The sequence below is a fragment of the Zeus faber genome, assembly GCF_960531495.2.
Source record: "Zeus faber genome assembly, chromosome: 19".
Classification (NCBI taxonomy): Eukaryota; Metazoa; Chordata; class Actinopteri; order Zeiformes; family Zeidae; genus Zeus; species Zeus faber.
The window spans coordinates 21,460,473-21,472,249 of NC_137206.1; the positions used below are offsets into that span (position 1 = coordinate 21,460,473).

At 42.4% G+C, this 11,777-nt stretch overlaps 1 protein-coding gene across 5 annotated transcripts; it reads left to right on the plus strand.

Annotated features, from left to right (window-relative positions):
• Positions 1-326: 326 nt before the first annotated feature.
• Positions 327-10,447, plus strand: LOC307244611 (pyruvate dehydrogenase E1 component subunit alpha, mitochondrial-like). 5 transcript variants are annotated; one of them, XM_080019857.1, is made up of 13 exons: positions 327-337; positions 1,522-1,542; positions 2,404-2,559; positions 3,102-3,170; positions 3,649-3,822; positions 4,163-4,289; positions 4,389-4,480; positions 4,607-4,699; positions 5,059-5,214; positions 5,659-5,730; positions 7,217-7,284; positions 7,781-7,889; positions 8,757-10,447. In XM_080019857.1, exons 1-13 carry the CDS (start codon positions 335-337, stop codon positions 8,919-8,921), a joined length of 1,305 nt encoding a protein of 434 aa, XP_079875983.1. In that variant the 5' UTR covers positions 327-334; the 3' UTR covers positions 8,922-10,447. The 5 variants fall into 5 exon arrangements, with proteins under 5 accessions (XP_079875983.1, XP_079875982.1, XP_079875985.1 ...); XM_080019856.1 differs by lacking the exon at positions 327-337 and adding an exon at positions 884-999; XM_080019858.1 differs by lacking the exon at positions 327-337 and adding an exon at positions 1,109-1,168.
• The last annotated feature ends 1,330 nt before the right edge of the window (positions 10,448-11,777 follow it).

Consider the following 11,777-nt stretch of genomic DNA (forward strand, 5'->3'; position numbering starts at 1 on the left):
TAGCGTATGTATGTAGTCCGAGCTCCGCTCCGCGTGCTCAGGGACTGTTTTATGCTCATTCAATTAAAAACGAAACAAATGCCGTGTTTTGGAAAAGGCTCCGTCCGGGCTCTGGCAGCAGTGCCGCGCCCTGCTGTCCGGGACGGAGCACCGGGTCTCACCGGGGGCGCAGCGCGTAGGTTCGGTTGAAAACAATCGGCTTAATTAGGCGGAGACAAAGAGTCACGGAGACAGTTGCCTCATTATTCTTTATTGCTCCGATCGCTCCCTTTCTGACCAGCGTCCGGTTAAACTTGACACTGAGATGAGCAGCCGATTCACGGCGTCTAGTTCCATGGTGCGTTCAAATTCCTCGGAATTTTTGTAAAGTTTTAGTTAACGCAAACGACCTAAAACCATGTCTATATCTGTACTTATCTCGACTAGATTATAATAAGCCCATATTACATTTCTAACTTGTGAAAGTAATGTTCTTTGATATTTGAATACAGGAACAATGTGGATTTTATTTTTTTACTAGCCACATAAAACCAGGTATATTAAACAAAACCAAAAACTTCGACACTTAAAGCTGTCAAACCTGGACTCGATTATAATGAAACTCTATTGCTTTCCTAACGGTTTCTGTCTTGTGACATTTCTTGAGCGTGATAAAGCTAGTTGAAGAGGTATTGTGTGCAGTGCGCCACTGAGCACTCGTCCTCACCTTCCAACCATCGTAAACTTTTTATATATATATATTTTTTTTTTAAGTAAAAAAGTTATTAGATAAAGTAATATTTTTGTATCTGTCTGAGGGATCTGACACCGAACCACAATTAAACCCGGAACCAAAGTTATGTTTGTTGTTTCCGATGACGCCCTTTTCCAGCGGACACCCACAGTCTAGCAGTCAGCGGCGTTAATCGTGTCCACTCCAGGCCGTCGGTCTTCAGTAGCATGAAAAATATGTTGACGATTATTTCTAACGCGCTGTGTAGAATCACCGGCAAGAATGCGGTGAGTTGAATCGGGAGGGTCGTTATTTTGTGTATTTCACCCCCCCTCGCAATGGTTGCCGTTTTTTTTTTTTTTTTCGAACCAGCGGCGGCTATGTTCAGTTTGCTAGCTTGATGGCTGCTGACCTTGTCCGCAAGCTATCATCGCTTTGGCTGTGGAGCCAGCTCTGGTAAAGTTGTTTAAAAAGAGTCAACGTGCATCATACAAGCATGGCGCAGTGACGTTTATGAAAGGGCTATTTCTAAATCAAAAATGTGTATGTAGTGGAAAAAATATGTACTGTAACGTGTGTTTACAGTGTGCAGCACGTGGTTACGTGACAAGTTCTCCCATTAGACATTCATTGAGTTGTTTCGTGCTATTGGTTTTATCTTGCGATTATCTTACAGAAGAAGGTAATCTTTAGCTTTCTCCTTCCCTCTGCACCCACTCAAACTGTCATGTCACTAATGAATACACACATTTTTGTTTTTTTTACATTCCTCCTTCCCTCCTCCATCCCTTCCCATGGCTGAACCTTAGGGAGTTCAAACAGTGTCGGAGGTAAGCGAAAACGTGACTGGCAAGCATCGCCCAGAAGAATGGCATGTCTTGAATATTTGGCCATTAAATATCTAGCTTTACTGTTTAACATATCATTTTTAGGTTTCCATGCAAATTTCCATGTTTAAAATGTTGATGTTACTATAACTGATGACTCACATTGCTACAGTATTTTGATTTTACTATTCAAGAACCTTGTTTGGTTCATTAATTTATCTTTACAACTATTATAAATATACTCAAACAGCCTCTTGAGTTTAACCTATGAATATAGTCTGACATCCATACCGCGGTTCCAGGCCAATGTGATACTGCAACAATATGTACCCAGAACCAGATAATCTGCTTGTACTCTAGCCATTGTCTAGAGATATCATCAAAAAAAAAATCACTTCAAAGTAGAATAGAGTTACTGCTTTAAAGAGCAGTTTTTAATCATTAGCTTCAGGGATGTTACTTTTGTCCAATTGGTTTCATGAAGTCATCTAGAGTTGCAGAGCGTTTTGGTCTAAACCTGATCACATTGGAGGGCTTGTAAGACTGGGACTATAACATGTAACTCTGATCACACAATTTAACTGGAAAACCTGACTGGACAACTCAAACTTGATAGATGTTTTACTTTTATAGTATTTGGGGTGAAATGTTGTACCAATTGTGAGTTGCCACCAAAAAGACACTGTTTGGCTGCAAGTAGTCCTGCTATTCTCTGTCTGGCTCTTTTAGGGTGCAGTGACATTTCTGTAAATTTTCAACTTTGCTGCTTCCCCTTTTGTCAAATGCAGATCTGTCACTGTGGCCAATGTACCGCATTTCTGACAATACTGGTACATTGGTCTGATTGGCGCCTGTGTTCCCCAGTTGCTGATTGACCTGTCAGAGTATGTCAATATAACCTCACCTGCAGTGCCTTCCATGGCAACCACCCAGCGACAACCACCTAAACCACCACCAGTCAGTACTAGAGCATCTGACACAGGATTAGTTAGAGGCCAAGGCACAGGACTAGACAGCCCAGTAAGAGCATGTATAGCATCCTTCATGTGCTTGCTCATATTTAACCAGGATGGGGATACTAACTTGTCTACATAGGCAGAATAACCTTCAGCTTTTGTGTCATGTGACTTCTACATGCAAGGTTTTATACATCATTAGTATTAACAATGCTAATGCTGCAAGTTAATTGGCTCATAACTGAACGCTTTGAAATGAGTCAGTGGGAAATCTGATTTGCAGAGAACACTTAACTTAAAATGTTCTATGAGGACGGTTATTCACGTTATGAATGCAGTTGACTACTTCCATCCTGGTTTTGACTAACCTGTAACAGGGAACGTGTGTAATCTCAGAAAACTCCAGTGTAAACTGGGACCCTGGTGTAACCCCACATCCAAACCCTAGTCACACCTGGTGCACCCCTAACATCACCCTACTAACCCCACCCCTGGTATGAAGAGACGGGCAACCCTGGAGACTTGGTGGAAGAAGGGGTCTTTGGAAGCACAGAATGCCACCACCGTTCAGCTGTTAAACTGTAACTTGTGTGTAATTGTCTTCAGGGGGCCCGCATTGTGGTTTCCTCCCGTTCCTTTGCTGACTTCACCCCCCAGGCAACCTTTGACATCAAGGTAGACTGAAAATTTTACTACACAACAAATCAATGCTTTTTACAAATTCACAAAGATGTAAACCTGTGTTTCATGAAAAACTATTCTTTCAGACTGTTGGATAAGCCTTTTTAGCAATATCAGTCAAGTTCAGACACAATGGGAGCACTTGCCGTCATTTTGTACCAAAGTTGTCTCATGGCCTATGACAGTTCAGTCAACTATAAACATGCTCATTTGTTTCAAACCCTAATCTGAAGTGTTAAAACCGTTGGTGTCATATCAAACTGTGATCCTTTGGACTCTTAAACATGGGGTTTCTCACTCTCTCATGGTGATTGATATTGTGTAAATTCTATTGTGAAAATCCTCATCACCAACTCTATTTTATGTTGGTGAATCACTTTTTGCAAGAGTGCGTGGTGTTGATGCTACTAAGCTTTGCATTGGTTTCTAAAATCTGCCTGTGCCCCTCCCCTTGCTGTTTCCTGACCAATAGAAATGTGAGGTGCACCGCCTGGAGGAGGGCCCTCCAGTCACAGCAGAGCTGACCCGGGAACAGGGCCTGCAGTACTACCGCACCATGCAGACAGTCAGGCGCATGGAGCTGAAGGCTGACCAGCTCTACAAGCAGAAGATCATCCGAGGATTCTGTCATCTCTACGACGGCCAGGTGAAATGACTTATGCCAATACACATGGCATAGCTTGGCCATGTGGCCTAAAATGTATGGTGCCGTTTCTTTTCACATGAAGATATTGAATTTTACTCTAGTTATTCTCAGGTTTAAAAGTGTATTGTAAATTCCAATATACACTTATCTGTGGTTTCTTGTTTGTGTGACCAACAAACTAAAGGCAACTAGTAAAAAAAATAGGACAGTCTCAAGTTGCCTTTTTGGCCCATGAGAAGTGTTAGACATTTTCAAATTTCAGTACACTCTAAAAGTGTCTGGTGTTGCCTCTATTCTAGACAGCCTCGCGGTCTTGACTTTGACGTTTGCGTCCCCACAGGAAGCGTGTGCAATGGGCATTGAGGCGGCCATCAATTCCACGGACCACCTCATTACAGCGTACAGAGCCCATGGCTACACTTACACACGGGGAGTTTCTGTCAAACATATTCTGGCCGAACTCACAGGTGAGAATGATAACTTTCTCTTTACCAGTGATGATTTACACTTGTTATTGCCCACCCCTTCCCCATTCTTACTTCCGCCATTGTTCGCTCTCATCGCAGGTCGTAAAGGAGGTGTGGCCAAAGGAAAGGGTGGTTCTATGCACATGTATGCCCCACAATTCTATGGAGGCAATGGCATTGTGGGAGCACAGGTAATTACCGCATACAAAATAGGTCTTGTATAAATTTCATACATGCCGTTTTGTAGAGCATTCAGCACTGTATTTATTTTTGGCATTTTGTCTTGAATGCTTTGATTTGCTGTGAAAATGTTCCAGGTGCCGCTAGGTGCGGGTATTGCCCTGGCATGCCAGTACAAAGGCAACAATCAGGTGTGTGTCAGTCTCTATGGAGATGGTGCGGCCAATCAGGTAAGATTCCCCCAACATCAGGAAACTCATTTCACCCTGTACTTGTAAGTCTTCTCCACTGTAATTCTGATTTAAACCAGACTTGTGAAGTGATTTTCATTGTTTCTGACAAACTTCCAATATCAGTGTTTATTGAAGTTCTGTAGAAATCTATGGAGAATTTTACCTTTATGTTTGGCAATGTCATAAATATTTATTTAGTAAACTTTTTTCCAGCTCAAGGAGGTAGTGTGCAGCAACAAAGATGTCATAAGATTTTGATGTTTGCTGCAGTTACTTGAATAACACATTTCCTTGCCTTTAGATTGTCATTTATTTCAAATGACAGTTTATTTTCCTCTCCTTGCTGGTCCAATCAGGGCCAGATATTTGAGTCGTTCAACATGGCGGCCCTTTGGAAGTTGCCGTGCATCTTCATCTGCGAGAACAACAAATATGGCATGGGCACATCCGTGGAGAGAGCCTCTGCCAGCACAGACTACTATCGGAGGGGAGATTACATACCGGGACTCAGAGTGAGACGCGCATGCATTTACAACACTCATCCAATTAAAATATTTTTGGTGTGTTTTTATCTCTTCACCTAAACTGAAGGCTGAATATTGTGGCACCATGTTCTGGTCTCGGGCGGTAGCTGCAGTGTCACTGTATGCTGCAGCTGGCCTGTTAAGACCTAGACTACAACAGGAGAAGACACAGTCTGTCCTGGCAGTTTCAGGTGTGAGCATGCACCCAGCCTTCTGATGCTCATGTATAATACTGCAGACAATCTAATTGCTGGGGAACTGCGCTCATTGGCAATGAAGGTCTTTGCCTCTGAAATGTGTTTTTTATCTGATTGTAAAGTGGTTCATTAAGTGTTCAGAGAAATGGCTTTTTTTTGATGCATACATGACTGTCTGTTCGGCTGTAGTTCGGCTGTAGTTAACATTTGTCTGCACTCTGTCCTGATCATCTAGGTCGACGGTATGGATGTCCTGTGTGTAAGGGAAGCGACCAAGTTCGCAGCCGACCACTGCAGAGCCGGCAAGGTAAGTTCTTCTGTCGGGACTTGTCTGTGCTTTGACATTGACAAAATGGTATGTAGTGACTTTAAAGGGAAATTCCACCACCTCTCTACAGAACGGGCCAAAGGCTGAAATAGGTAAGCATCGCAGGATATTCCCAATGCCAAGAGCACCTCCCCCCCATTACAAGCATCTATTTACTGCAAACTCTGTCCAAGCCCACAGTGCTCCTTTAATCTGTAGTTGAGGAACTTTCCAGGATCATCTTTCACTCAAAACAATCAATTTTTAATGTCCTCTTGTTCCTTTTGAGAAAGACACTTAAAGGCCAAATCCATGTGCTGCGGTCCTCAATTTCTTTCCCAATTGAACATTGGTGTAGTCTAGGGATGTTCACACTCAATTGCTAATAAGAATTAATAGATTTGTCAAGAACTGAACAATTTGCAGTCTTGTTGTTGTATCAACGGGAGTCTCTGCGGCACATGGCCTTTTCGAGAATAAAAATATGCAGCCAGGAAGTAGTCACTGGAACGACAAGGGGCAGTCGAGGGGAGGGGGGGGGGGAGAGATGCCCAGTGGAGCAGCTAGAAGTAGATGGAGGCTTCTGGAAGAACAACAAACATTGGCTGTGCCTGAGGAGGAAACTGTTTATTGTTCCTCAACAACTAATGCTGTGTTCAGATGGAACATGGGAACGGCATAACAGCACGGAAGACCCGGCGTGAGGGAGAGATGAGTTGACTCCAATAAAATATATTAAACTACACTTGTCTCTTTATATATAATTTCATTTTTAGTAATGAATACTTTAATTAGCATCTCATTTTCCATATCTGTGCCAGACTTGATCCGCTATGTAACATCCGGCTCCTTCCACTGCGCAGGAAGGCAAAGTGTACATTTTTAACCCGAGCGAGTCTTGCCTCGAAGTTCTCCATTTTGAAATGTGGAAACCCAGAGATGCGTGATGTCTGTCCCCACTCACATAGCACGACCCCTGGTGACGTCATTAGCTTTGATGTTATCAATTGACAATTGTTTAGGGTTAACAACTATTGATAAAGACTAGTGCATCCCTAGTTCAGTCATGTTTGAGCAATACTACTCCTGACACTTTAACACTACGAGCTTAATGTTGCTGTCAACAAGGGAGCACGAAAGTGAACAAAGCAGGCCACGCAAACAAAAGTTGACTATTTTTCCATAAGTTGGCTAAAGAGTGAAATGGTTTGATTCCATGGTGAGTGGGTGTGCAGTCTTGTATAATGTCACATTTTGTGACGTAAAATCTTCAAGACCTTTTAAACTCTTATTGTTCAAGTCAGTTGGTTGTCTAAAGTAAGGTGGTGACCATGGAATCAATGTATTGCTGCAGGGAATTCCACAGAAACCCTTCAAATGTCAGATGCTGGAGGTGGCCTTTATCCCCCACTCTCCCATGGTGCTGCCCAAACACTTGGGTATTCTCTGGAAAGGACATTTATTTTGTGGTGGTCTTGTGCTTCAGGGCCCCATTCTCATGGAGCTGCAGACATACCGTTACCATGGACACAGCATGAGTGACCCTGGGGTCAGGTGAGTGCAGCTGCAGTCATTGACCTTATTAAAACTTCCACACCTTCAATGTTAAACTTGTCTTTTCCACTCTTCTGTTTTACTGCTGCAGTCCCCTCTCGCTGAATATTTTCCAACGTTCAACCATCGCGTCTTTGTTGCCTTCTTGTTCGGTCTAGGAGACTAGCCTGGTCATTTACAACCAGACTATCAAGGCTTCAGGGTGTCTGCCAACCGTCAAAAGCTAAAATCAGTTTGCAAATTGATTACCTTAAATTGCTTTCTCATGAAAGTCACACTTGTCTCCTATAAATTTGGTAATTTACTTTGCGATATAATGAACACAACCGACTAATTACTTCCGCCATTAGTTGAAATAGTAGTGTGCATAGTCATGGTGTGTATTGACTGTACCAGTTTTCATTTGAAACTTGCTGTCACACTCCTTGAGTAAACAAGCTACTTTTGCTTGTTAAGCTGGGAGTGTTTGCGAGTGTATAACCGTCACTTCTTGTAGCTATCGCACGCGTGATGAGATTCAGGAGGTTCGTACCAAGAGCGACCCCATCGCCATGCTGAAGGATCGCATGCTCAGCAACAACATGGCTGCCGCTGAGGAATTTAAGGTACGTCTACAGTCTTTAAACGCACAGAGCCACATAGTGCTGAATCGATTAGAGTGGCTTTAAACGGTTCGTCAGTATGATTTGGTTTGGGTAGTTCTCTGGGAGACGGCTGTAAATCAGTTATGTCCTAATCAGGAGGGAAACCATTGGTAGAGACAGTCGAGTCGATGGCTTCAAAACGTTGTCTGGCTCAGGAATACAGCATGGAAAGCTGGAAGTTCTAAATATCACCAATATATCAAGCATAGCTGAGACGGGGAGAGAATGGAATAAGTGAAACTCTGACTCCTCCCTCAGTCTGGTCTGGTGGAAAGGTTATTTTAAATGTCACCTTTCCTGGTTGGATAATGAGGGTTTTTTTTTTAAAACCCAAAGTCGGCGCGGTTGTGTCATTGGCACGTATCCTTGCAGCTGTAATTTGGATTATGTATTGTCCTTTAGCCTTTTGTACTACCAACCGATAGTGATAGGCGATAGTGGCGCCACCCCTAGCGGTCGCCTGCGCCGGCGCTCCGGTTCTATATACATAGCCATATTCCTATATACATAGCCATATTCCTTCAACCTATTCCATTTTATTTCAATTTATTTTTTATTGTATTTTATTCTATATATTTTTTATCTTATTCTATAAGTATTCCACTTACTGTATTACGTTTTAGGAGTCAGTTAGTCGGTCTATTAGAAAGTAATTTTCTACTTTTTATTTTATTTTAGTACTTTTTCCTAGGACTTCTTGTGTGCTATCACCGGGTGCGTTGCATTACATTTCACTGCATATATGTATGGAAGTATGTATATGTATGTGACAAATAAAAATCTTGAATCTTGAATCCTAGTGCTACGTATCAATTTTTGTCCGTTCAGGAAATAGACGTGGCAATCCGAAAGGAGATTGAAGAAGCTGCACAGTTTGCGACCTTGGATCCAGAGCCCCCCCTAGACGAGCTCTGCAACCACATCTTCCACAACGAGCCTCCCCTGGAGGTCCGCGGAACCAACCCCTGGAGCAAGCTGAAGTCAATCAGTTAGACGCTGTCCTCAAAGGTCAAGCGGAAGAGTTTCGCTCCAAGTCGTGACACTTGCTTCTCTGGAGGGAGGTGGCTACTTGTAGTTGCTGCCAGGTGAATGGCTGGAATAATTCCGGGCAGGGCTTGGTGGTTATTTTGGCACTTCAATGACTACATATTACAGATATTCACCAGTAGGAGGGCAACGCTGTGACTTCTGACATCTTCACCCGACCACTTCCTCAAAGGGTGCACGGTGTAGTCGGGTCTCTAACTGATGTGAAGGGGAACCAGTATATACTCTTTTTATTGCAGTCGCTGGGTTGGAGTCTCGTGTCACGTTTTGTAAATGAAACTCTTCACGTCCATCCAATCAAACATGGGTCTCTGCATCATTCCGCACCTTGTCGTTCCTAGCCCTGACCCAGAGCTGCCAGTATTATTTATTTACAATATGTATAGATGTGTTGAATATTTATAACTTAATGTATTGCACTGTGTTAGACTTTCTCCTGATGATTTACAAGGGCAGTTCTTGAGATGTTGAAAGCAGTTTACCAGGTCTCTAAAGTCAATCTACACTTTGAATGTTAACTGTATTTGTGCGTTGTTTAAGTTGCCATGGTTAGGGCAGATATTTGGAGAGCTTGTCAAACAATGTGATTGCTGGATGCAGGAAGTTGCACCATTCTGCTCTGTACTAAGTTTAGTCATTGGAGCATGACAGTACACGTTGCTTTGTCTGTGCTTCTATTTTGCAGGAAATTTTATATGTAAAACGAATTTCAAACTGTGCCCAATTACTTTTCGGAAGCCTTCTGAAGGGCGGTGTTTGCAATAACAAAACTGCAATTGTTAAAATTTGCAACATTTATTTCTGGAGTCAACATGTGCTTGTAGTGCAGTTTGAATATCATATTCCCTTGGTAGTATCTTACCTCAATGTATAAGAATATGCAGAAATGTAACCTCTACAAATGTGTACGCTTTTGCAGGATTAAAAATACCGGCCGAGTCGGCCCAGTAAATTTTAGTTTATTTTTCCCTTAAATCTAATCTGCCCATGCTAGCTGAAATTAATGACTCCTGATTTTTACAGTTTACTCTTCAGGTTTGCTTAATGTGAGCCAGATGTTAATTCAGTAGTAGTAATTCAGTTTAAAGCTGGTATTACGCTTTGGAATCATGCGGCGATATAGAATTTTCAGCATTTATTCCAAATTATGTTTTTGTGACAACTCTCCCACATTATAGGCAAACCACTTTACAGTATAAACAATTCCTATTGGACTAGCCCATCTGTAGATCCAGCACTTCAGGTTGTTTTGAGAGACTTTATTTTCTAGGATTGTGAATTGCAAGCCAGTCATTTGACACTGTAAGGCACTTTGTTGCAGTGAGGAACAAGTTGTAGCAGCAATGGGGTGTTTCTCTAACCTCTTTGTCCTGGGTTTCTGTCACCATTATTGTCAATGTACAGATTTAAAGTTTTATGGAACTATTTATGTATAATTTAAGTGGGAGTGAAAATAAAATTGGTTTTGGGTGAGAGAATTGGCTGCTGAATGGTAATTTACTTTTGACAGATGCTGCCTAGAGTTTAACATGAGGATGTAAACGAATCACTTTCATAGCGTATTAAAATATGGGGAGTAGGCAAGAACGATGTTTAGCCTGAAAACATTCTACAGCAGAAGATCAATTAACGATCGAATAATGGCGTCAAGAAAAGTGTTCAGTTCGTCTCGTTACCACTAGGGGGCATTATCTGACTCCTGAACGACAGAATAAACAAGCGACCGTGACCTCAGAATTGTACAACAAATGCATTTATCTGCTGCATTGAGGTATTATAGACGCACGTTGAAATGAAGCCATCGTAATGTGTTAATATTTGTATGAATGTGTAAATTCTGGTTGAGTGTCTGTGCTCAACTCTGATCAGTGTTTCAGATCAAATAAGGGAAGTTTGTGCCTACATTTGCTTTGAGCGTCAAATTTGACCGAATTTTATCAGGCTCAACTAAAAGTTTCTCCAACTATGTGAATTATGAATGCATGTTTTGAAAATATCGCTCGTTCGTTACTGGGCAGTCGATATGGTGAAGAAATGGACAAAACCAATATTTTCAGATAAAATGTGGTTTAATACATGGAATCAAATGAATCGCATTACAGTAAATGGCCTATGGGAGAAAAGCAGGAAAACGTTTCCTCATCATACAAGTCGTAAAACGTAAAACACAAAACCACCAAACTAGAAGTCACCGAGGACACTTGACCTGAATCCAGTTGGTCCATGTCGTCACTGATATGACAGTCTGATAAGCTGTGTATTCACGGGGGGGCCGGGTGCCACTTGTTCATGGATCTAATCACTTTGAGGGGGGGGGGGGAGCTTCTGTGAACAGGGAAAATGGGAAACCAAAAAAAGAGAGGAAAAACTAATCTGAATAATTAACATTCGGTCACACAGGGAATGTGTCTGGGTGAGGGCCGCTGCATTATTGTACAGACAAATCGGTATTTAAAAAAAAAAAAAAAAAAAAAGCTTAAGTACATAAAAACGAAATATATAGGATGTACATAATGTTTTTTGGGCCCGTGTCCTTGAAATCACGGTGTGTCTTGTTTTTTTTGTTGTTTTTTTTTTTTTTTTTAATTCGCGTGGGCTAAGTGACCGCCGACACGCGGACCCTCGGCGCGGCTCTTCGCCCTCACCTGTCTGCGCGGACGTGGCCCCGCCTCCTCCTCGGGGTGACGTCACGGTGACGCTGCGGTCTGACAGACAGGTAAACCGACACCGGACGCCATATTGGGAAATAGCGGAAGCTCGAGAAGGGGGAGGGCGAGAGACGGAGAGAGAGCGAGAGGGGGA

Excerpts from the sequence above, each read along its gene's own strand:
- LOC307244611 (XM_080019856.1), top strand. The coding sequence starts at position 940 with ATGAAAAATATGTTGACGATTATTTCTAACGCGCTGTGTAGAATCACC. Across the intron at positions 3,171-3,648 it reads AGGCAACCTTTGACATCAAG|AAATGTGAGGTGCACCGCCT; the intron begins GTAGACTGAAAA and ends CCTGACCAATAG. Across the intron at positions 7,285-7,780 it reads ATGAGTGACCCTGGGGTCAG|CTATCGCACGCGTGATGAGA; the intron begins GTGAGTGCAGCT and ends CACTTCTTGTAG.